The sequence below is a fragment of the Monodelphis domestica genome, chromosome 5 (assembly GCF_027887165.1).
Source record: "Monodelphis domestica isolate mMonDom1 chromosome 5, mMonDom1.pri, whole genome shotgun sequence".
NCBI lineage: Eukaryota > Metazoa > Chordata > Mammalia > Didelphimorphia > Didelphidae > Monodelphis > Monodelphis domestica.
In genome coordinates, this window is record NC_077231.1 from 56274854 (window position 1) to 56301393 (window position 26540).

The window sequence follows — 26540 nt, forward strand, 5'->3', positions numbered from 1 at the left end:
CAATAAAATACTTTTGGAGCAAGCTATATGAATGATAAATATGGGGAAAGATAAAATATGCAAAACAGAGACTACTTAAGAGTCAAGAAAATTAATGTCATCCAAGTAGAGTGGACATGTCTTGAAAGAAGAGGGTAAAGGCTAGGTAAAATGTAGTGAGATTGAGAACAGTCCTTGTAACTATGTACTCACGAACTCCCTAACTCCAATTTTTTGGCTAAAATCATTTTGGAGTTTTTCCTACAGGAGAGCAACATGTATATATATATATATATATATATATATATATATATATATACATATATATATACATATTCATACATAAACACATTTATCTGTCTATCTATCTATCTTTGGGGTAAGAACACCTTTTTTTGTAATTAGATCCATCTGCTCAAGCAATTGATGTTAGCTATTCCAGCATGATTGAATGACCAAATCCTAGCCAAGCAACAGGAAATAAATAAGAGATTGGGGTAACCTACAGAGAACAAATGGGGATACTGAAGAGACTGATAACTAAAGGCTAGCAGTAATGCATAAAGCTTAAAATTCTGGAACTCCAAATGTCATAGGGTCAGTGGAAAAGTCATTGAACATCCACAGATGTGTCCATATGACTGGTACCACAAGTGTAAACTAAATGGAAGTGATTTGGCACTTTTTTCTCTCTCTTGAAACAACTTGCTAACTGCAACCTGAACTCATCGTGGCAGCTCAGGGTGTTCAGAGAGAGGTGGACATGCTTCTGCAACTCCCTTTCAAAGTTCCAAGGATAATTGTGGCATGGTGGAAGCTACAATTCAATTACTCAACGTTATATGTAGTTTTTGATTTCCCACTGGTGTGTTTGCCATTTAAATGAATCAGCCAAAATTATACTATCGGCTTTTATTTATGAAATATTTACAATAGAAAACAATGTAAAACTAATCCCAACATAATTGGCCACTCATAAACCTGGGTGACACTCTTTTACTAATGCCCATAGAATCCTCAGGGAGAGGTTAGCACAAAATTACAGAGAACTAGCAAGGAGGCACATGAATAGGGATCCATTTGCTGGAAATAGCTCCGGACTCTGAATGTCAGGTTTTGATGTCTTTCCACTCCTTAGGGAACAATTTGTGCTAAAGGTTACTTGCTGGGCAAATATTTTCTGCTAGCTGTTCTAGTTGAACTCCCCTTTGAGTGAGATGTAAAATAGTGTTGTACACTTTTAGAAAAAAAAAATCAGATCCCCTAAGCCTGGGCTCTACAAAGTTATTCTCTGTACTCTTCTTTGAGCCCTGATGAAATTTTCTCCTTTCAAGCCCTAGCTAGGAGAGGCCAAAACCAATAAGCCCCTCCTCACACTTGCCATCTTTGTTAATTAAAGGATTTTTTCTTCAGTTAGTAGTAACCCATTTTCCATAGTCCAAGCAACATTCAGCAACAGATGCAAAGTTTGTGTCCTGCCAAACAAGGCATTTCAAAGGAGTAATTCAAGCTTTAAACACTATCATTAACTCTAACTTTTCTATGAGGTTATTGTCAGCTCCATTTTAGAGATGAAGAAACTGAGGCTGATAAGTTAAGCAACTTGCCCAGGATCATATGCCTACTAAATGCATGAGGCAGGGTTTGAACTCAAGTTTCCCTATTTCTAAGTCCAAATCTAGCTGCCAAAAATAACAAATATTTTCAAATTATTTGGAAGATATTGGGTAAACAAACTGAATTGAAACATGATGAGAGAAGTAGCCATTGAAGGAATTTGAAATATTGAGTGTGTGACTAAATATAGGTTTGTAAAGTACCTCCAAGTCCATCTAGTTTAACCCCCTCAGTATAGAGGTAAAGAAACAGGCTGAAGGAGGTTAAGGGACTTGTCCAAGGTCACTCATGTAATAAAGATGAGAGGTGAGATTTAAACTTAAGGCCTCTGACTATTTATATCTTCCCATTCTCTAACCCCTAGTATTTAGAGAAATTAAACGATTTGCTCATAGGTAATAAATAGATGAATCAGGATGCATAACCAGGCTCTATGATATCAAATCCAGAATTCTTTCCCACTAGATAATACTGTCTTGTTTTGTATTGATTTAATGATTGCACAATTATAGACTCTTACAACTGGAAGGATAATTAAAGTTTGTCTAGTATGACTTCTAGCCTCATTAAAAAAAATCCTCTTAATAACGCTAGTGGCATATGATCATTTAGCCAATGTAGAAAAATCACCCAGGTAAATAGGATATTCAATTTTAAGACTACACTAAGGAGAAAGCAAGATGACTCCATGGATTGAGAACCAAGCCTAGAGATGGGAGGTCCCAGGTTCAAATCTGGCCTCAGACACTTTCTTGTGATATGACCATGGACAAGTCATTTAATACCCATTGCCTAGCCCTTATTACTCTTCTGGCTTAGAAGGAATACACAATGTTGATTCTAAGACAGAATATGACTAAAAGCTGTTCCTTGTATTGGACTGAAATATTTTCCTTTGTATCATCTACCTAGTGCTATCCAATGGAGCCATAAGATGAAGTCACTGTCTTTTGTATATGGCACCCATCACTGATTTGAAGACATATATTATATCCTTAACAAGTCTCTTCTTCCCCAAATATCCCTCATAATCTAATCTAATTATACAAGGTGTGATTTCAAGTCAGTGTAACTTGGTCCCTCTCTACTGAATGCACCTCAGTTTATTATCCTTGTTTTTCTGCCTTAAAATACCTAGAAAAGAGAACACATTTCAAATGTGGTCATACCAGTGCAAAACAATGCAAGATTATTCCTCTCCCTGGTAGTACTAGACATGACACTTTTATTAATGCAGCCTGATACTGAATTGGTTTTTGGCAGCTTCATCATGCTATTAATTCACATTACACTCAAAGTCACCTAAAACCACTTAATGTTCTTTCACATGAACTACTCTTAAGTTGGATCTACCTCATTGGGTACTTGTGCATTCTAAATATTTGCTGGAAGCAGTAAGGACAATAGATTTTAGACTAGGTATAGAACTGGAATTCAGATGGAGATTTGGGGCTGAAAGAAGCCTTAAAATCACCTAGTGACTTGTACAAGGTTACAGAATATTAACCAAAAGAACAGGGATTTGAAACCATGACCTCAGATCTGCAAGCTATCTTCTACTCTGCTACATTATCTCCTAGGAATAAGCCACTTTAGAATTGGTTACTAAAAAAATTGACATATGATATGAGTCGTATATATGTGTATATATATATATATCTTACCTTTATTATATATATATATATATATCTTAACTTTATTTTTTAACCTGTATATATTTGGAAACTCCATTTATTTCGGTGCTGCATTTGCTGGCTCTAAATGTAATCTAATGGCTATAGAGCCATGGTTGAAGAAAAGAACACTGATACTGATCCCCTATTATTGGCCCATTATTTATGGAGGTCCATTTGTCCATTTATGATACATTTATTCAAAATATGTCATATTTAAGGTGGTCCATGGTTCATTTATCATTTATGTTATGAATAAATTTTTGTTTCTAGAACTACTTTTGAATTTTTCAATCACAAGATCAGGGTGGAAATTGAACTTAAATGCTTACAAACTGAACCAAATTAAATAACAAGGTTGGTTTGGATGACCTCCTTCCAGCTCTCTATCTGAATATATGACCACAGAAGCAAAATGAAGAAGCTGCTGTCAAACATGGCCATATATTTTACTTCATTGTAATTTCATCTTACAAAGAAGGATTGAAAAGGCTGAACCACTGGGAAAAGAAAGAGATGGGGGGGGAAAGACTATTAGTATAACATTTTAAAAAGAGAAAGTAACATGTTTTATTGCAGTTTTCAAGAGACATAAATTAATCATATACTATGTATATTTTAAATAACAGGTTCACTGGAACTATTTGATGGGTGTTTAAGATGGAAACTAATGGTGAAAGAAAAAGATAGCAGTTGAAGCTCAAATCTTTCCTGAACATTTCTCTTTTGAAGAATCGACTTTTAAAAACGATATGCTGATTTGGAAGGCCCCAGGAGTGATTTGCAAAATTTATTTTTTCCATTCAATCTATGGATTTTTTAACCATTCCTTGGAGTAGAGGAAATTCAGAGGAGACCTGTGATGGGAAAAGCGGCATGCCGGTGTTTTTGTAGCCCCTGTATCTTGGATTAATTTGTTGTTTTACCGAAGAGATTCCATTTTGAAAGGCAGGGACTGAATGTGATGGATTTATCTTCAGAGATGAACAGACATGGGAAGAATCCAGTAAGTCACAAGCTAGAAGACCAGAAGAAGGTAAGAATTGTTTTTTAATCAAATTAGTTGTGTTTGAAACTGCTTCTGTGCTCCTAAAATGACTAGTGGTAAGCTGAAAATCAATGTGCTTTAAGAGATCCAATAATGTATTTATATAAAGTGAAGTGTCACATTAGGCAATTCTGTGGGAGAGCCAAGTGTGACTGTGGTTCTGAATTTCATTACTCCTTGGTTATTTTATTCTTAAAGCCATATGAATTTGTCTAGATAATGGGTTGACAAAAGATTCAATTGTGTTCTCTCACTGTTGACTTCATGGCAATGACCCACCGATCTAAATTATGTTTGAGTTTGCCTTGACCTTGGAGGGACCTTTCTGTATTTCTGCATGAAATATAAAGGTCCACTCCTGGGCTGCTCCTGAGAAAATCTGAGTAAGTTGAAGTTCTATTGGGAAATTTGCCTTGGCCCTCTGGGACTTTATGGCTCCATCTAATTTATATCAATGCTGTTTAAAGAAATAGATTCATATATGAAATATTAGTTGATACTGTTGATGCTATATCCAGTTTTTATGAAATGTATTACCTTTGGTTATTAGAATGGTGGCTTGGCAAATGATACTTTAAAGATCGCACACTTCCATTGTACTCTCATGTGTGATTACCAAAGAACTGTTAGAAAATATTGATGTGGGTATAAGATTGCCCCAAAGAAGTAGTTAGGGACCTTTTTGACAAGGATCTGGGGACTGAAAACTGTAGGGTCCACTTAAACTTCATTTTTCTCCTGTTAGAAGCTTTTACTTGCTAACTGATTAGCCATTGTGGGCAATCATTAGGAGAACACTTACTACAAGGGTCAGAGATAGTACCTAGGAGGGAAAAATAAATGAAGTTCTTATAATGAAATATATTCTTTTTTGTGTTTTCATTGACTCTGGTATTAAAGGAGAGGTAAGTGGGGACCCAGCAGCTAAGACACAAAAACATGGCATAATGAGATAATGGGAAATGGTTGTTGAATAGACTAGAAGCAATGGTGTACTATTAGGAGTTGTTTTTCTGTCTCAGAAATTATATTTATCAATCCCTTCGCATTGTACATCACTGGCTTTCCATAGTTTTGAAGGCAATAAGTTGGAGCAAAAATTATTCAAAGTAGATAGCTTATTCATCTTTTGAGTCAATAATACTCAATGATGCTTGAATAATTAAGCTCCTTTGATCGCTATACTATCACTTAAAGATGGCAGAAGAAGATATATTGGTTGTAATTTCTGTGGCTCATTTGTCTTTCTGCATCTTACCTACACCAGAATATATGTAAATAAAAATGGCATTAACCTAAGTTACTTGGAATCAATTCTGGATTTATTATTAAATGTATTTATGTTCATATAAAAGTGCTTTCCCAAGAACAGTGTTTTTCTTCGATATTGAGGCAAGCTGCCAGCATTGTTCCTTACAATGTATATCATTCTCTCTGTGTGAACTCTGTCAGAGGTGATGGCTCAGAAAGACTTGCTGAACATTTGGGTGCATGTGTGCTCATGTATGTGTGTACATATGGATGTATATATATATATGCATGAGTTAATTAGAAGTTTTCATTACTTTAATTACTAGTAATATTTCAGGGAAGTCATTTTTTAAGACCTCAACTTTTCTTTTAAAATCAATACTGGGTATTAGTTCCAAAGAGCAGTGAGGGCTAATCAGTGGGGGTAAATGACTTGTTTAGGATCACACAACAAGGAAGTATCTGAGGCAAGTTTTGAACCAGGGACATCTTGTTTCTAGTCTTGGCTCTCAACCCACTGAGTCACCCAGCTGTTCCCTTTCAAGTCATTTTGAGAGATTTCAAAGTTAAAATAAAATAAATCCTTCTATCATGTAAGTAGCCAGTATGCCTAATTTGAGAAGCAGGTAAGTGAATCTTTAATATGCAGACTTAATCCCTGCTGTTGTGAGGAAAGCAAGAAAATGTTTTTCCTTATTTTTAAAAATGAAGGGTTGAAATATTTTTGTCCAAATTATGTCAGTATCCCATTTTTAATGGTTTGTTTCCCAAATATTGTCTTTTAAGACAAGACTTTGGAACTTGGAGTTTATTTTCCCAGTGAAAATAATGCTATAGATTCAATTTAGTTTTTTTTTTAAAGGATAGGAATAGAAACTAGTCCTGTGATTAATTACCTCCTACAACTATACAGGTCATCATCACCTTTATTAAAACTGAGTCTTAGTTTCCCAGTATTTTGAGAGATTAAAGCAACTGATCCAACATCAAAAATATAGTGTAGCTCAGAGATGGAACTTGAATCCAAATGTCTTTGATGCTCTCCATCATCCATACTGTCTTAATTCCACAAATATATATTTATCATCTATTATGTGCAAAATATTGTGATAAAGGACTAACCTTGGAATCAAGAAGAATCAGATTTAAATCTTCCTCCTGATACAATGGCTATGACCACAATGAAATCACTTAACCATTTTGTCTTTCCAGAAAGCATCTATGACTATAAAATTGCATGGATGGAGAGTTTCCATACTAGGACTTCCTCTGTTGATAAATTACAGTCTGGAACAAAAAAAAATAAGATATACAAGTCACTGCATACTAGTTGTCCATTTTGTCCCAAGAAAGTCCATTCACATACTTTATATTCTTTACATAAATATTTTAACAGTGAATAGAATTTATATGGCCATCTATTAATTATAATTGGAGAATGGATCCAGAATTCTCACTAGGAGTGCTATGGGCACCAATGGAGAATCACCTCATTTCTGGGCCCCAAAGGAGTTTTCTGGAGTTCTTACCTTTTCTCTCTTGGGGAACTCTAAATCAGTTAGAGGTATCATCAAGGTTAGTTTGTTTTGTAATTGGCTACCATATTGGTCTGATGACTTGAAATGGTAGAAGGAGATTCCTCATTCATGAGACTCCAGTTTCAGTGAAATATCAAGTCTAGTCCCAGTGCTTGTCCATACCGGCCACTGAAAGATTTCATTTTATAAACATTTAAATGGGAACCAAGTGGTGAGTGCTTTCAATGAAGATCCTTTGATACCTGTAGATTCATGACTCTTTTACATCCTGAAGTTGATAGAATCCTGGTTTTCTCATGATGATACTCTGTCCCTGCTAACTCTTTCCCATAGATAGCATTCCTTCCCCTCCTTCTGCTAGTCTTCAGGACCAAAAGGAAGGGTCCATATTATTCTTCACTACAACTTTCATATCATTGAAAAAAAGGTTATTTATTCCATCAAATTGATACTCTCTTAACATTCTCATGGCTATCATCTGTGGAAGTTTGGTATATTTACCTACCATCATTAAGGATTAAGGGTAATTGACTCATACATCAGCTTTTTCTTCACTCCATCCTCTGTCATCATTTCTGGCAACTTCACTATACATCTCTCCTACCCCTTCACTCCTTCTGAGCCTCATGAGTCTTCACAAAGATGAGTAGAGAAGTGTAGCCCAGCCTAATGTCACAAATTAGTGAGAGAGCGGGAGCACTTGCCACATACAGGAGCTCAAGTGTGGGGGAGCTCCCTCAAGTCTATTCACAAGAACTGGTTGTTAAATTTTCATTGTGAGTATTATACTTTAGAAATTAGCAAATGCTACAAAAGCGACTTGCTTTCTTATTGTGTTAGTTGTCTAGACTTAAAGTGATAATGAATATTTTAATAATGCAGATTAAAATTAAATTAAATTTAAATAAAATGTCTATCAGGCATACTTTAAACATTTTTTTCTGAATGTTGGTTGTTAAATATTTATTAGCTACCCCTGAATAGCATGCCATTAATAAATGCTGTTGATTGATTGAACTAGAACTCAGATGTGCTAGCTCCCATTTTAGGGTTCTTTCCACTACCCCACATTATTTTCCTCACTCAATTCCTCAAATTCTATCAAGTCATTAGAACTTCAGGTGCATCCTTATCCAAAGAAATTAATGATGTATCACTCCAACAACTTTCTGGCACACTTTTTACTCCCAATTATCTACCTTCTTTTTTCTAATTCCCCAGATCCGATGAATTGAATCTTGTTAGTCTAGTGTGCTGGTAGCAGGGAAAGGGTAATGTAAGGGGTGAGTTATGGCTAGAGTCTTTTCATGCTTAAGGTTCCCCTCTATTCCACGTTTCTGTTCTTTTGAATCTCCTCCTCTTGATTCCTTTCCTTCTCTATCTCCTCATCTTCATCTTTGCCCTAATGGTCCTGAATTCACTTAGAAGTGAATAAGTGAGGAGAAATGGCAGGATAAGGTGTCTATTGCTGCCTATCTTATCACTAAAAGGCACTAAAAGAATGAGATGAGGAATGGTGGAGAGTCCCCAGTTGATCACCATTTCTATAACAATTAGGAGTGAAAAGAAAAAAAATTTTGGCTGCTGAAAGAAGGAAAAAAAGAGAGTTTATTTAGCTACTTGTTTGGCACAACTGTTCCTATCTAGTTTTAAAAAAATAACATTGGAAGTACAGAGAGCAGAAAGCCAGACAGAGGCATGAGAAGCAGGGAAGTCCTGAAAGCCACAGAATGAACTCGATTTATTATCTTTATTATGTACTTGCAAAGAAAAACCAACTGTAACTAACAGAGTTTGGCATTTTCTTATACTATCCTCTTTTCATGTTTTATTCTGTATAAAAATGCATATTTGATTCTTTTTATGCTCAGAGCTGTTTTTAATGATCCAGAGGGAATGCTTTGTGAATATAATCAGCAAGGTTGATTCTGAAGAAGAGAAAAGAAAACGTACCTCTCTCTTTTCTTTGAAGAGGTGGGAGGCTAGGGATGAGGTATGTCATGTATACTGTCAGACAAGGTTAAGGTGCTCTTTAGCTTTGCTGCTGATTTTTTTATTTTGCTCTTTCTTTTTTATTCTTCGAAAATATGGTAGTCTAAGTAGTGAAGGAGGTATGTATTTGAAAAAGGTGAAAATAAAAGCTATCAATATTTTAAGCACACTATTTGAAAGTGAATTTATTTATTATTATTACTTCCCAAAAATAATAAGAAAATTAGATGGTACAATGGAGAAATAGAGTCTGGATTTGAACTCATGAAAATGATTTATTTTATTTTATTTTCATGAGTTCAAATCCAGCCTTAGACATATACTAGTTATGTGACCCTAAGTAAGTCACTTAACCTCCTTTATCTCAGTTTCTTCATGTTTAAAAGGAGCCAGAGAAAGAAATAGTGAACCACTTTAGTGTCTCCACTAAGAAAATCCCAAAAGGAGTCCCAAAAAGCTGAACACAAATGAAATAAAAACAACAATATAAAACAAAGATTAGTAGAGCCTTTGGTCATGACCTATACTGAGTCCCAGAATCTCAGCAGTGGAAGGAAGTTGTGAGTCTTGTCTTTTCTTAGGGCCACAGATGAATTGAACACAGATCAAGTTTATATATATTTGAGTCGAGTTAAAATTCTTGTTAATTTATGATTTAGTAAAAGGATGGTTGAGTTGATCCAGTGTGAGATAGAAGAGTATTTCCCATGTTTCAGTTGGGTAGTTGGCAGCCTGAAGGCTGGGGTTGCACTTCCCATTCCAGAAACTTATCCAGAACTAGAAATGTTGTCAAGTCAAAGAGCTTCATTTTGCTCCAAGCATCTTCTGCCTGTGGGTATTTTCACATCTCCAAAGACTTTAGTGTTTCTTAGTGTAAAATATCTGTCCCAAGCAGCATATGGGTGGAAAGAGAGGCCAGTTCTAAATACTAGTTCTTGGAGACAGTTGACACAGGAATTGGTCCTCTGCCCGGGCTCTGTTATCCATGTGTCTACTACCAGAAACCCCTGCAGCTCTGGAGGCATGTGGCTCAAACTAGGTAAGCAAATACCTTGTGATGAACTCCATGTCTCAATGGCAAACCATGAGTTAAACTCAACAAGCTTATCTTTTTCCATTTGGTTTATGGATAACCTAGACACTTTATGAATAGAGAATCAAATACTTATAAAATTATTTAAATAAGTTGTAAGAAGGAAAAAGTAAGAAATAAGGAGGGGGGGCAGAGGATTTCCCCTTGCAGCTGGGTCTTCAATCATACCTTGAAAATTACCCAATTAAAGTCAGATGCCACAGCAGGTGAGAGAGAGAGAGAGAGAGAGAGAGAGAGCCCTCAATTCTTAATAAATAAAGGAAAATAGATGGGATTACAGGACACTGAGCTAGAAGAGACCTGATTGATTATCTAGACCAACCTTTTATTTCATAGATTTGAGCATTATATTGATTAATTTTGGTGGGTGATTATTTTATCCTTTAAAAAATATTGGTGCAAAGAATGGTCTACAAGATAGGGAAAGAGGGAGGAATCCAGGTGAAGATAAAATTGATTTTTAAAACATCCTTCCCTTCCATCTTAGACTCAATACTGTATATTGGTTCCAAGGCAGAAGAGCAATAAGGACTAAGCAGTGGGGATTAAGTGACTTACCCTGTGGTACACAGTGAGAAAATGTCTGAAGTCAGATTTAAACCAAGGACCTCCCATCTCTAAACTCACTGAAGCACCTAGCTGCTCTATGAAAGTGATTTTAAGAAAACTGTCAGTAAAATGGGTTCTTTTATTACTGAAACTCTTACATTCATTCAAAAAAGACTTACCTATTCCCTCCTATGTGCCATGCACTGTGTTAGATACTAGAGGTTTTTTTTTTAATCTGGGGATATGATGGCATCAATGTAGGAAACTTTTTTTATAGACACTACCTTCCTATATCATATCGATTGTGTCTGTGGGAAGGAGGGAGAAGACATGGTTTACATAATGTCAGAAAACAATTTATAAAACCATGACATGTATTCTAGAAAAAAATTAAATGTTAGCTTCATATCAGCATTTTACAGACTTTTGACTGCATGTCCAATGTTGCTTTTTCTTTTTAAAAATAATAGTTGTAGGGCCAGCCAGATAGCAAAATGGATAGAGTGCCAGACCTGGAGTCAGAGGGATCTGGGTTCAAATGTGACTTCTGACACTTGCTAGCTGTGCAACCCTGGGAAAGCCACTTAACCCCAGTTGTCTAGTCCTTACTGCTCTTTTGTCTTCAAATCAACAGTATGCATTCTTAGACAGAAGGTAAAGGTTTAAAATAAATTAAAATAACAGTTGTGACTTTGACAAATGTCAACCCTCACTTTCTTCTACAAAAAAGAGGCAGGGGGAGTATGGGAGTATGACAAATTAGGCTTTACATTGTCTGTTTGAATTTGACACCACTGGAGAATTGTCTGCAATACACACAACTTTACTTGTCAGATGTAGTCTTTTTTGTTTAAAGCACTGAGAAATGGAATGACTTACTTATCGCCACGCAGCCAGAGAAGACATAAGGATTACTTAGATAGGTCCTGCCATCAAGGAGCTTACACTCTAAAAGACAGATAAATGTAATACAAAGTTAAGTGCCTAAGAGGAATGCAAAGTGGTTTACAATGAGATCAAGTTAGAAATTGGTTCCAGTTTGCCACTTACAAGGGGACCTACTGGAAGAAAGGGAAAGAGTTTTGTTAGAAGGAGAATGAATTTGAGGGATCTTTAATTGAAATCCTCTTGTTCTTAGAAAAAAATTGATCTGGATATGAGAGATTTTGTGGGATTGGTTTAAATAATGAAAAACTTCATGATGAAAATCTAGGTAGACTTAGTTTATTTCTTTCCATTTTATTCTAACAATTTTAACCTAAAATGCTCTTGAATACTGATATTCCAAGTTAATGCTTTCAGCCTTAGGACTCTGAAATTTCCCTGTTGGGCTACATGGGAGCTCAACAGCTGTTCAATAGAAAGTCCTGATTTCCTATAATGAAGGGGTTTACCTTTTAAAAATGAACTCACTAGCCCTTACTCTCATATGAGGTTGGAATATTGCATTTCACTAATTTTATTACTTTGTGGGTTCATTTCATCTAAAGTCCTTGGAATAATGAGCACTTCATAGGTATGGGTGTCACCACTGTATAATTAACTCTGCCCTTGAACTGAGCACAAAAGTCAGGAGATTTTACTGAGGGTCTAATCAGAGCAATTGTCAGTTCAGATAGCCATGGGACACTTTTATAGGTTCCTTTATAGGAGTAGAATTTTTCTGCGTCAAATTTGTGCCTTTGTTAGACTTAACAGTCTATTGAGCTGGCAATGAAGTTAGCAGAAAAGGAATAAAAAAGAATCATGCCAGTGGAGGAATGGAAACATTTTATCTTTGAATATTTTCCCTAAATAATAGCAATAAAAATAATAATTAAAATTTAAAAAATAAATTTTAATAGATCTCAAATATTCATGATATCCAAGTTTTATGGAGCAAAAAGGCTTTCAAAAATAGAGAGATCTATCAGAGGCATCAAAGTCACTTGGGAACGGGCAGCCAGTGGCTCAGTAGATTGAGAGTTTGGCCTAGAGATAGGAGATCCTGGTTCAAATGTGCCTTAGACATTTCCTAGCTGTGTGACTCTGGATAAGTCACTTGAACTCCATTGTCTAGCCCTTACAGCTCTTCTTCCTTAGAACCAATATACAACATTGATTCTAAGACTGAAGATAAGGGTTTTAAAAAATTACCTGTGAAAAGATGAGCTCTATCTCATGGATGCTTTCAGTAAGCTAAATAAGGATGGGATTATATTCTACTGTTTTTATTCAAATATAAATAGTATCTATTTTTTCCCTCAAATATTTAGCTTTATCTTTTGCTTTTCTTTGTATCTTTAGCCCTTAGCCCAGTGCCTAGCTCCTGGTATACAGTTATGCTTGTTGACTATTAAATGGAATCATCCACAAAATTTTAAATATAAAAGAATAATAGCAGGACAACAGCTTGTCCCAGGACTATTTCTAACTTAAATTCATCAAAAAATATGAGAAAATGGCATAAATAAGGAATAATACTTTAAGGATAGAAAGCACTTTATATACTTTGTCACTCTCAAAAAAAACCAAAACAGTCAAATGAGTTCTACATATATATTGACCCCATTTAAAAGAGGAAGAAATATACCCTATGGTCACATACACTTCCCATGGTCATATAGCTAGCAAATAGAGGAGAAAGACTGGTCTGAGTTCATCCTTATTTCAGATCTCACTGTGATTTCATTATTTTCTATTGTTCATTTGTTTCAGTTATTCTAGATTCTTTGTGAGCCCATTTGGAATCTCCTTGGCAAAGATAATGGGGTGGCTTGCCATTTCCTTCTCTAGATCATTTTACCAAGGAGAAAACTGAGATAAAGGGAGTTAAATGACTTGCCCAGGGTCACACAACTAGTAAATGTGAAGATGCATTTTCCTAAATCCATCCCCAGTACTCTCTGACCCATCTAGCTTCTCCCATTCCACTAATACCACATTGCATCCAAGGATGTGAGCAATCATTGTATTCAAATGGAGATATTTATTGAAATTATTTGATACTCTCTCTTCTTTTCCAAACCTCTATGCCCACTTGGGGGGGGGGGGGAGCAGATCTTTTATATAACCAAGTAATTCAGCAGGTACTTTGATCCCAAGATACAAGAATTAAAATCCCATTAAAGTTCCAGTGGTAGAGAAGGTTCCTTAGTGACATACTATAGGAATGTAAGTAAGGGATAGAGAAAAATTAATAGATTGTCTTTAAGAGGAAAGGAGGAGAATTTGGATACAAGCCCTGGGGGTAAAGATTCTGGAAGGAGAGGAGGACCTTGGGATTTGACTGTTTTTAATTGTCACTCCTGATTCTGGCTTTCCACTTAGCTGGAAGGAGGATCTGGCATCCCTTGGGAAGAACTAATCTTGTGAAAAGATTAGGGGTTCCTGGATTGGAGAATTTGCCTTGGAGTAGACTAACTTTTCTCTGGAGTACAGAGACTCACCTGTCTGAGAGCTATCAGTCAGAGATCCACTTGGCTAAGGTAATCCTGGGACTCTGGGTTACCTAGGAAGCCAACCCCATTTTTGAGAGGGGATTCAGGATACTAGTGAGTCCTGACTCCTTAGCCTTCTTATAGACGATCAGGGTAGATACATTAGCAGATAGTCAGATAGCATTTGAGGTTTTAAGTAAGATCAGGGAGTGGATAGGCAGGGCTGACAGAAGCAATGAAGAATACCTCCCTTGAGGAGTATAGAAGGTGGGTTGAATATAGATCTGTAGTTTTAGAACCCTTCCTACCCTTTCCCTTTACTACATTTACCAAAATAAACTTGGTTTCCAAAATTCAAAGGTTTTGGGCTTTGCTGGCCCTGAGGAGGGCCCTAGGTGGGTTTTCCTCATCTCCCATCCATCTAGGCTTTCCCCAAATAATCTACCTCTCTTTGAGGGAAGGACATTATTTCAATACTTGGTGTCTAGTAACTGAGAGAGTTTTAGATAGAGAAAGCAGGGAGAGAGAACTGGTGGCTTCAATTCTGCTAGAATTAATGGTGGAAGAAGTGAACATGGAGTGAAAACCTGTTATTTAAAGTGCTGTCCCTGGGATATTTGGAACTAAAAAAACTTTCAGCAGGTGTTTCAAGAAAGCAGTGTCTGTAACTGTGAATGAATACTTAATCAGTGGCCTATCCATAGCAATAGTGTGTTCTTCCTTTTTAATTTGGAGTCAGTGTGTTTGTGTATGTGTGTTTGTGTGTGTGCTTATATGTGTGTGTGTGCTTATATGTGTGTGTGAGACAGAAAGAAAGAGATGAAGAAAAGGAAGATGAAGAAGAAAAAGAAGGAATAAAAGAGAGACAGAAGGAGGAAGAGGAGGAGGAGGAGAGGGAGAGTTTGCCAGAAATGCAGAATTCTCATTAGGCAACTAAATTTCTCTCTCTCTCTCTCTCTCTCTCTCTCTCTCTCTTTTGGACAATTCTCTCATGCCCTTATAGCTTTAAAGGGAAAAAAAAACCTTTTGCTTCATGAGTGAAAAATAATTTAGTAATCTAATCGTGTAACCAATGCTTTTTTCTGGGTAGCATTTTCTTGGGTAATATGTATGCATTTTGAAATGCCAATTTTTAATTTGAGCTAGGATATATTTGTTCACTTTGCTTAGCATGAAGGTCACCCAGCATCTGCTTAAGCACCATGATATTTAGAAGAGAGATTATCACTCGGTTCCATGTTGACTTGTAATTATTTAGAAAAATAAATAAAAAAACTAAGAAAAAGACCTTTAACAAAAATAATGGCTAGATTTTATAAGTTTTCAAGGGGAAACTAGGTCATGTAGAGGAGGAGACCTGGACTCACAGCCCAGAAGACCTGAGTTTAAAGATGACCTCAGACACAATAGCCCTGGGAGCCTGAGTAAATCAAATAATTCTGTTTGCCTCAATTTACTCATCTGTAAAAAGAGTTGGAGAAGAAAATGGCAAACCACTGCAGTTTCATGTCCATGAAAACCCCAAATGGTGTCAACTAAACAACAACAAATAGGCTTGCAAGGCACTTTACATGTATTTACTCAACCCTTTGAGAGAGGTGCTAGAACTTGAAGCAGGGAGATGTTAAAGACTTCTTCAGGGTCAGAAAGCTAGGTAATACCAGAGGCAGGTATTCCTGGTCTTCCTGACTTGACGTCTCACCCTCTATTCACTCTATCCAAAACTGAGTGCAGAAAGTTTTTGTTTTTTTTTTTTAAGAAAGAGTACTCCATTTGTGCATTCATCTTGTATCATAGGATTGTAGATTCAGAGAGAGAATGAGGATTTTGAGACCATCTAGTATAACCCCCTCCTTTTATAGATGAGGAAACTGAGACCTAGAAATATAAAGTCAGTGCCCATGATCATGAAAAGAATAAATAGATGAACTAGAATAGGAACTTAGGTTCCCTGTCTCTATCACTCTTTGCATTGCATCATACTGCTGGGTTATCATCTGTAGTTATTATACATCTGGGATAGAATTAGTTATTTGAATGTTTTGAGACATAATGGGAATCCATGAAAATACCTGTCCTGCCACCTTGTTGATCTTATGCCTTGGGAATCTGCCAAAGTGATATTTCTAAAACCTAGTTCTAATCAAGTTATTTCCCTCTACATCAAGTTACACTGGCATTCTTTTGTCTCACAGACAAAATACTAACTCTTCTGGCTTTTAAAGTCTTGCACAATCTGCTTGGGTCAGCGAGGTTGCACAGTGGATAGAGCACCAAGCCTGGAGTCAGGAAAACTCTGACTGACAATAAGGCCTCTGACACTTACTAGCTGGGTGGCCTTTGGATAAGTCATTTAATCCTGTTTGCCTCAGGTTCATCATGTAAAAAGAACTAGAGAAGGAAATGGAAATATTTCCAGTATCTTTGCAAAGAAAATCCAAATGGAGTCACAACTGAAAAAAATTATTAAACAATTAAAAAACAACAAAATCTCTCTCTCTCTCTCTCTCTCTCTCTCTCTCTCTCTCTCTCTCTCTCTCTCTCTCTCTCTCTCTCTCTCTCTCTCTCTCTCTCTCTCTCCCTCTTCACTCCCTCCCTCCTTCCTTCCCTTCCCTCCTTCCTTCCTTGAATCAATACCATATATTGGTTCTAAGGCAGAAAAGTGGTAAGTGCTAACTACTAGGGGTTAAGTGTCTTTCCCAGGGTCACCCGCTGGTTGTGAAAGCATTCTTAAAAAATAAAATTAAATAGCTGTCCATGGTTACATGATTCATGTCATTCCCTCCCCTCCTCACTCCCCCTCCCGGAGATGACAAGCAATTCCACTGGGTTAACCTGTGTTATCACTTGATACCTATTTCCATATTATTCATTTTTGTAATAATCTTTTAAAACCAAAACCCCAAATCACATACCCATATAAACAAGTAATTGATCATGTTCTTTTCTTCTGTGTTTCAACTCCCACAGTTCTTTCTCTTGATATGGATAGCATGCTTTCTCATAAATCCTTTGGGATTTTCCTGGATCATTGCATTGCTATCAGTAGCAAAGTCAGTTACATTTGATCATTCCACAATGTTTCAGTTACTGTGTACAGTGTTCTTCTGGTTCTGCTCATTTCAGTATGCATCAGTTCATAGAAGTCTTTCCAGTTCAGAGAGAAATCAAGCACTTCATTTTTCCAATAGTATTCCATCACCATTATATACCACAATTTGTTCAGTCATTACCCATTTAAGGGAAACCCCCTCATTTTCAAAAATTTTGCCACCACAAAGAGTGAAGCATTGGATATTTTTGTACAACCCTTTTTTATCCCTTTGGGGTACAAACATAATAGTGATATTCTAAGGGTATTACAAAAGCTTTCTTGACACACATGCAAAATATTCTCTCTTCATCTCAGCATCATAAAAGCTGCTATTTGGTCAGTCATTTCAGTTATATCTGGCTCTTTGTTACCCCATTTAAGTTTTCTTGGCAAAGACACTGGTGTGATTGTCATTTTATTCTCCAGCTCATTTTATAGATGAGGAAAGTGAGGCAAAGAGGGTTATGTGACTTTCCTGGGGTCACACTGCTAGTAAGTGTCCAAGGCTAAATTTGAAATCAGGTTTTTTTTAAATTTTATAGTATTTTATTTGATCATTTCTATGCATTATTCATTAAAGACAAAGATCATTTTCTTTTCCTCCCTCCCACCCCCCGTAGGCGACGTGTGATTCCACTGGGTATCACATGTGTTCTTGATTCGAACCCATTGCCATGTTGTTAGTATTTGCATTAGAGTGTTCATTTAGAGTCTCTCCTCTGTCATGTCCCCTCAGCCATTGTAGTCAGGCAGTTGCTTTTCCTCCGTGTTTCTACTCCCTCAGTTTGTCCTCTGCTTATGGATAGTGTTTTTTCTCCTAGATCCCTGCAGATTGTTCAGGGACATTACACTGCCACCAATGGAGAAGTCCATTACTTTCGATTATACCACAGTGTGTTTGTCTCTGTGTACAATGTTCTCCTGGTTCTGCTCTTTTCGCTCTGCATCACTTCCTGGAGGTTGTTCCAGTCTCCATGGAATTCCTCCACTTTATTATTCCTTTTTGCACAATAATATTCCATCACCAACATATGCCACAATTTGCTCAGCCATTCCCCAATTGAAGGGCATCCCCTCGTTTTCCAATTTTTGGCCACCACAAAGAGCGCAGCTGTGAATATTTTTGTACAAGTCTTTTTGTCCATTATCTCTTTGGGGTACAGACCCAGCAGTGCTATGGCTGGATCAAAGGGTAGACATTCTTTTATCACCCTTTGTGCATAGTTCCAAATTGCCCTCCAGAATGATTGGATCAGTTCACAACTCCACCAGCAATGAATTAATGTCCCTACTTTGCCACATCCCCTCCAGCATTCATTACTGAAATCAGGTTTTAAATCAAGGACTCTATAAATTGTGCCACCTGGTTGTCCAACAGAAGCTGTAACTTTTTTTCAAAGCTTAATTCAAATGACTTTATACAAGAAGTCCATGGTGACCCAGCCACCATTTTTCTAGTACTTTCCCCACAGAAATCACTTCTTACCTACTATCTTTTTAATTCTCCATGAACATAGGCATGTAATTTCCACCAGCAGAATGAATATTCTTTGAGGGTAGTTTGCTTTGATGTTATTTCTGTATCCTACTACCAACACTGTGCCTCACATTTATTAGGTGTTCAATAATTTTTCATTGATTTTAGTTCTTTTATCAGTTAGTGCCTCAGCCAATCTCTGGACTTCATCTTTTGTGGGGGTAGGGGGAAAGGATACTAACAGAGGTTGCAACTAGTCCAAACATTATTTCTTTCACCTAGTATTCTGTGAGAAATTTTTGAGAATGTATTGGACAAAATGCACCTTGTGTTCTGAGTGGAGGAGGGCCACCAACATGCCTTCTCAGGCACAAAAGAAAGAGAAGCCCTGTTTCACCCTTCTGGCAACTTCTTTCAGGCAGTTTGGCAGATACCTAGGTGTCTGGAGAGTCAGTTGGCTACTCTAGAGTGGTAGTAATATTAGCTGAATAAAGATAAACACCTTTTCTTCAAAGTCTAGATAGAAATGTGAGATAGCATAAAGGCTTAGGGTGAGTTAGGGCAGAACCATAGCAACTGTTTGCTTCATGGTTCTCTTCCTAGGGTTCTAACCATAGCATTTCCAAATCTTAGCGCAAAGGACTGAATCTGTGATTTTTTTTTTTTGGCATAGGAAACACCAATTGAGGAAATTCCTTCTTTCAACTTCTCTGCAATCTATGACTATAGAGAGTAGTCTAGAACTCTAAGAGATTAAGTGACTTTCCAAGGACTACAAATCATATATATATAGAGAGAATGATTCTGAACCTAGGTCTATTCTCTAACCAATATGCCATATTGCCTACCTCCCACTTCTTAGGTTCTATAAAAATGTTACTGTAGGGCACAATCATACATAAGCTTTGCCTAAGATTTTTTTCTGACGTGTATATAAGATTGAGAGGTGGAATAGCTTTCAAAGACCTTTAGACCAGCGATCTTTCCCTGGCACCTACATTTTGCTGATGAGGAAATAGGTTTAAGAAAAGTCATAAAAATAGTAAGCAACAGATGAAGAATTCAAACTCAGGTCTGCTGACTCCAAAGCCAATATACGTTTTCTGCTATGTTTCACTGTGTTGTTGATTGCATTTTGGAAAGCAATAAAAAATCATAAGCATGAGTTTTATTAACTGTGGTTTTGTGATGACATCAGACATGATGGTCTCATTGTCAAACTGGGTTGTGTAATTTTACCAGTTATATTAAGATGACTTATTTAGAAGTTTAATTTTTATTTAAAAACATGTATTTGGAGTAACATAGGCCATGTTACAGAGGTTCACTTGGACAAAGCCAAGGAATACCAAACAAGTATCATGGATCAGATTCTGGCATCTCAGCTTTGGTGACCGAACAATAACCAATGAACCTATTGTGTTTGGCTCATTGGTGTCTTGGAGGTGCCAGGGATCATGTGAATACATGCATGGAAACAAGCTGCAGGACACCGTCTGCTCTTTTATGGGCAGCCAGAAGGTTCCATTGGACTTGACTCATAGATTGGATGTTGTCAGCTCACCACTAGGGAAAAGCATGGAGGGCAGAGGCTACTCTTCCTCCTTGCATAACAGAAACAATGATCAGACTTAAAGTTATCACCAGTTTCTTGTCAATTTAGAGGGAATTAAAAATAAAAAAGGAAATTGGATGAAAAGCTAATGGAAATTTCAGGAGGGAAATACACATTAGGGGAAAACTTTGAGCCCAATTTGCAATGTTTGATTACATTTGAGGGGCAGCATATGGTGTGAAGAGCCTTGGATAAAAACCCAAAGATGTGAGATTATGTCCAGAGTGCTCCATGTACCTGGCATATGGATTGGTCATTTTATTTCTTTAAGCTTCAGTTTCCTCATCAGAAAAAAAGGATGATCATTTTAGTAAGCATTTAGATTATTTCTCATTTTTACTACTTAGTAGTAATAGAAATGTTATAAGAGAGCAGCACCCTGTAAATTATAAAGAACCATACAAATTGGAGTTATTATTATTGCTATTGTTGTTATTAGATGTAAAACAAAGGAAGACATGGGACAGCTGGCATGCCACATTTGTAAACTCCTCATGTCAGGATAGCTTAAGGAAGATCATCATCAAGTCAAGTTAATTGGCATGGTGATCATTTTGGAAGATATAGATAAAAGTCGCAGAGGATAGGCAAAGCATGGTGGATTTTGGTCCGTGGAAGGATTAGTTATGTTAAGGAAATGAGAGAAATAAATGAATAAATATGAATGGAAAAATGATTTATCATGTATGTAGCATGTGCCAAGTACTTTGCTCAGTACTATGGATACAAATGGAAAATTAAGTTAGTTTGTTCCATCAACAAATATATTCTAATTGTGGGAGACAATATCTAATGGGGGGGCAGCTAGAGGCCCTATGGAAAGACCAATAGTACTTAGGGTTCATTAGCAGATCAGATAGCAATGTCCAAGAGTGAGGAGGGAACACAATAATTCCTGGCAGTCTGGAATTTGGTGGCAGGGAAGATGATGAGGACTAAAGTATTCCATTCTAGAAGGATTATAATTACTAACTTACTACTCATCCAAGGATTGTGAATGATCATGTCTGTTCCGAGGCTTGATGCTTCCAGATCATAATCCATTGAAATGAGTCTGAGGGTGGGTGTGCAACGACTTTGTACAAAAAGTCACACTGGAGCTGAGCCTTAAGTGAAGCCAAGGATTTTAAGACTAAGAGGTGAAGGGACCATTTAGTAGCTTTTGAAGACAACCAATAAAATGCATGACATAATAGTGACATATATGAAAATGACCATGAAGGCACAGGTTAGCCTGGATTACTGAATGGATGCAAAGAGGTAGTACATAATGCACTGAAAGGAAGAATTGGACCAGGTTACAAAGAGCTTTAAATGTCAAACAAAACTATGAAAATACATAGCAAGTGATAACATTTATATAACCCAGTGGAATTGCTTGTCAGCTCTGGGAGGGGGAGGGAAAGAAAATGAATCTGGAAACATGGAAAAATATTGAAAAATAAAAACAAACAAATAAATAAATGTCAAGCAAAAAAGTTTCTATCTGATTATAAAGGCAATAGGGAGCCATAGTAATTTGATGAGTAAGGGTCATGACATGCTTAATCATATGTTTTGGAATAATTACCATGGCATTTATAGAGAGTATGATTTGGAGTGAGAAAAGACTTACAGCAAGGTGGCCAAATAGGTTTTATTAATAGTAATAATACATGTCAGAGATGTTATGAGTATAATCTGGTATAGTGGTTTTTGGAGTGGAGAGAAGAGAGAATATCTGAGAAGAATATCAAATATGGAGGTTGAATGAGCCTGTGGAGAGGACGTTGGAATGGATGTTACAAATCTGAAAGATTGTAACATTATGGTGGATTCCTAAAAAATTAGGAAGTATGTGAAAGTAATAGTAGTTGTTTTTTGTTGTTGTTGGATTTGAGTGGGGGGAATAATGAGTTCTAGTTTTGACATATTGAGCTTGATATTCCTAGGGAATGCCCAGTTTGAAATGCCTTGTTACTTGCTGATATGAGATAGTCAATAAATGTCAAATACTTCAGAAAGGCCAATAAGGATGAGGAATGAGAAAAAAGGTCATTAGATTTGGTAATAAATAAATAATTGATAACTTTGGAGAGATCAATTTCAATTGAACGAGGAGGCCAGAAATAAGATTGTAGAGGGTTAAGGAAAAGGGTGAGAAGGAGAAAGGGGAAGAGCCTAGTATAGCTAATTCTCCCTTTCTTTTTTAATCCTTACCTTCTGTCTTAGCGACTATATTAAGTATGTCTTCTAAAGTAGAAGAGTAATAACAGCTAGGCAATTGGAGTTAAGTGTCTTGGCTAGGGTCACACATGGAGGAAATCTCTGATATCACATTTGAACCCAGGACCTCGCATCTCTTGGCCTGGTGCTCTATCTACTGAACCAACTACTTGTCTCTGTGGATAGCTTTTTCAAGGAGTTTAGAGGAGAAAGGGAGGATAGGTGTGGGATAATAGTAACTTTTGTGGACAGTAGGAACAAATGAAGGGTATTTTTTAAAGGATGCTAAGATAGGCATATTTGTAATGTTAGGGAAGGAACTTGTAAAAGGAGAAAGTTTGAAAATTAGAGAAAGAGAATGATATTAATGGCAAAATTCTGGAGAAAATAGGAATAGTTGGGATCAAAGTTGACTGCACTGGTGTTGACCTCACCCTTACTCCACTGGACCAAATGAGCAAAACATAGGTTGGAAAATTTTAGGCCTGGAGGGAATTCTAAAAATTTCCTGGTTCAATGGGCTATCTTTCAGCATGTGATTTCTGATCTATAAAGAGTCGCATTTGATTTGGTATCTTGATTAGAATTTTAAGCCATCTTCGTACATTTATTTATACTTTCAAAAACGCTTATATTTGTAGTAGGCATTGCATAAAAATATGTTCTTTCAGCACTATAGAAGATAATCATTTTTTTTAATTAAGACTAAACATACACCTGTACTTCCTGTCTGCTTGTGGAAATTCATCGCTCATAATTATCTTCATAATTTCCATATTTCCTTTTAACTGAATTTTCTCCTTTAAATTTGTCTGAGTTGGCATTAAATACAAACCATTATGGAATACAAAGTAGACATTTGACCTGAATGTCATCTTTGTCTAAAGAGGTCTGTGTCACTTAGCAGCACTAAGAATCATCTTATTTCCCTGATTTCAAAGAACAATGATGAACCTTATGGATAATTTTCTAAATGAGTTAGACACAGATTACAAGAAAAAAACTGGATTTGTAATTTGGGTCTGAGTTTGTTGCTTTGGTTTTTTAAATCTATTCTTGTTTATTACATTAAAATATCTTAATAAGCTTCTTTCCCACCGTCTACCCCATTAGAGAAGGCATCATTTGACAAAACGATATGGATACATGAAGTTCTGTCTTACTTATCTCTATTTATCAGCCCTTTCTATGGAGGTGCACATACCCAAGTCATTCTTCAAACAATATTTCCATTGCTATATGTGATATTCTCTTGGTTTTGCTCATTTCCCTCTACAAAATTTCATGTAGACCTTTCCATTATTTTTTCCAAAATTAACCTGCTCATCATTTATTAAGTATTCCCTCACAATCATTCACTACAACTTCTTTAACCATTCCCCAATTGATTGACAGCCCTTTAATTTCCAGTTCTTTCCTATCACAAAGAAAGCTACTATAAATATTTTATAAGATATGGGTTCTTTTTAATTTTTTGTCACCTTGGGAAATAAACTTAATAGTGATATTTCTAGGTCAAAAGGTATACACAGTTTTATAACACTTTGAGCATAATTATAGATTGCTCTGCAAAATAATTGGATCAGTTCACTGTTCCATCAACTATATAGTAGTTTCCCTTTTCGTTTTCATATTGGAGTAACTAGTAAACATGCTGAATTCGAGAATAGAGGAGCTGAGTTCATTTCACTTCCACAACTTAATACCTGTATGATTGGTTAAATCATTTATTCTCTCTAAATTTAAATTCCTCATCTGTAAAAGGAGAGAATTGAAGTAAATGACCTCTACAGTCACTTCTACCCTATATCTATGAACCCATTGTCCTAATAATGTTGGCTAAGGATTGTTTCAATTTTAGATAATTTAATACAATGTGATGCACATAGTTTGAAAGAAGACCAAAAATCTTTGAAAGAATTCCTCATGATGATATTCAGGGTTTCTTTATTACTCTTCAGTTCTGGACTTTGGAAAAGAGGAGAAAAGATGGGAAATTAAGCAGAGGATAAATAAAGAGATGATTCAGTGAAATTAAGTAGGGGAGGTATCCCTATACATTTAATACTTATCCATTTCAATTTCTATTCTGCCATCCATCCAAGTTTTCCAAGCATTTGCACCTTGTCATCTGCCCTACCATCTTTAACTCTTGTTTGTTGCTCTGAGGACAGTAATCAATTTTTACTACCATTGTTATTGAAAGAGTTGGTAATTTATTGTCTTATAGTTCCATTTATAACCCCATCACTTCCCAGACCAAGCTGGCCTCACTAGTCCCCACCATGTATTTATATGTATTATCTTCCTCTTCATTACAATGTAAACTCTATAAGGTTGGATTATTTAATTTTTGTATTTGTTACCCCAGGACCTAGTACTTAGCCAATAGATAGTTTTATAATAAATGCTTTTTATTCATGTTCAAGTTAATAAATGTATACCCATTTTAAATTTTATTTATTTATAAATTGTTCATGTTAATTCAACTCAATAAGAATAAATTAATATCTGAGCAAGGCATATTCAACCACAAGACTTCCTCTACCCACTGAATTGTGCTTTATACATTTGAGTTGCATTTAGGTCATTAATGTGAACTGGGCCCCAGTGTTTTATAGTAAAGCATCAGTAACATAAAAGAACTCACTTTCTATCATGTTATTTCAAGATTAGAAATCTCATCACTAAAAAAGATGAAGGTGTTATTAATGAGCACTTGTAAACAAATCAGGAAAACCAAACAACTTCAAGTGTATTTCTGATGGTGTCATATCAGTTGAATATCTTGAAATACTACCAGTTCAGTGAACTGGAACAAACAGATCAAGTGGCATGGCTTTTGCCTCTAGTTACTTTCAGGTTGCTGGTTTGGTTGACCAGTAAGATGACAAAGTGCTATGTGAGACAAGGCATCCCAAATGGTGACAATATGGAACCCTTTCAGAAATCTTCACCTATTAAAGATTTTGATATATTTCAGGCACATACTTTATATTCTAGCTCTGGATATCACATATGAAAGGATGAAACAATAGGAGCATTGATATTTTCTCATGGAACCCTTAGTGCCATTGTGTCAAACACCTGGACACTATGGAACCTAGATGAGAAAGTGTAGGTCTTATGCAAAGCTGAGATTCAGAATTGGGCAGTGACTGGCCCCAGGGCACACAACTAGTTGGGAACAGAATCTAGACTAGATGCTGGGCAAGTCACTTAATGTTGTTTGACTAACCCTATTGTTCTTCTGACTTGGAACAGAATCTTATTATGGATTCTAAGACAGAAGGTAATGATAAAAAACAAAGAATTGGAATTTGCTTTATTTCATGCCTTGTTGACTGATAACTTTGGTTACATAACTTTTGATGCCATGAACTTTTAAAATAAGTAAAAGATAGTCTGTGTTTTCCTCTTCCAATTGGCACATTGCATCTACAATGATTAATTGTTGTCCCAACCTGTGTTAATTAAATTAGTCTAGAATCTGTGGTATTATGAATTAAAAAGAAATATGTTGGTTGTTTAGTTGTGAATTCTGATGCAGTTAATATAACTTCTTTGGAATAATCTATATGAGCTATTCATATCCCCTTTGTTTTTTGTAAGGCTACTTTTATTGGGGAATTGATCTATGGTTCTTTTTTCATTTTCCTTCATCTTCTGTGTTGTTTTTTGTTTGTTTCTAGTTCAAGTAAAGTCAAAAAGCATTTATTAGGGATCTCCTTTGTGCCAGGTAATATACCAAGTGATGGGGATATTAAGAAAACAAAAATAATGCCCACTGTCAGGCAGGTTAGAGAAGAGAGCATGTGAATAATAATATACAAATATAGTGTATAAATTGGAGATAATCTCAGAAAAGTGGCACTACCATTCAGGAAGATTCAGGAAGAATGCTTGTACAATACTGCATTTTACCTGGGACTTGAAAAAAATCAGGGATGCCCAGGAGATAGTGATGAGGAGGGAGAAATTTCCAGGTAT

The 26540-nt window shown here is 36.3% G+C and overlaps 1 protein-coding gene across 24 annotated transcripts in view; it reads left to right on the top strand.

The window, feature by feature from the left end:
* Window positions 1-26540, top strand: part of NAV3 (neuron navigator 3) — a 1103979-nt gene that overhangs the window by 326146 nt on the left and 751293 nt on the right. For all 24 annotated transcript variants that reach the window (XM_056798500.1, XM_056798493.1, XM_056798499.1 and 21 more), the window contains one exon: window positions 3899-4305. In XM_056798500.1, coding sequence (XP_056654478.1) covers window positions 4234-4305 — 72 coding nt within the window. In that variant the 5' untranslated portion in view covers window positions 3899-4233. The remainder of the gene's footprint in view (window positions 1-3898; window positions 4306-26540) is intronic.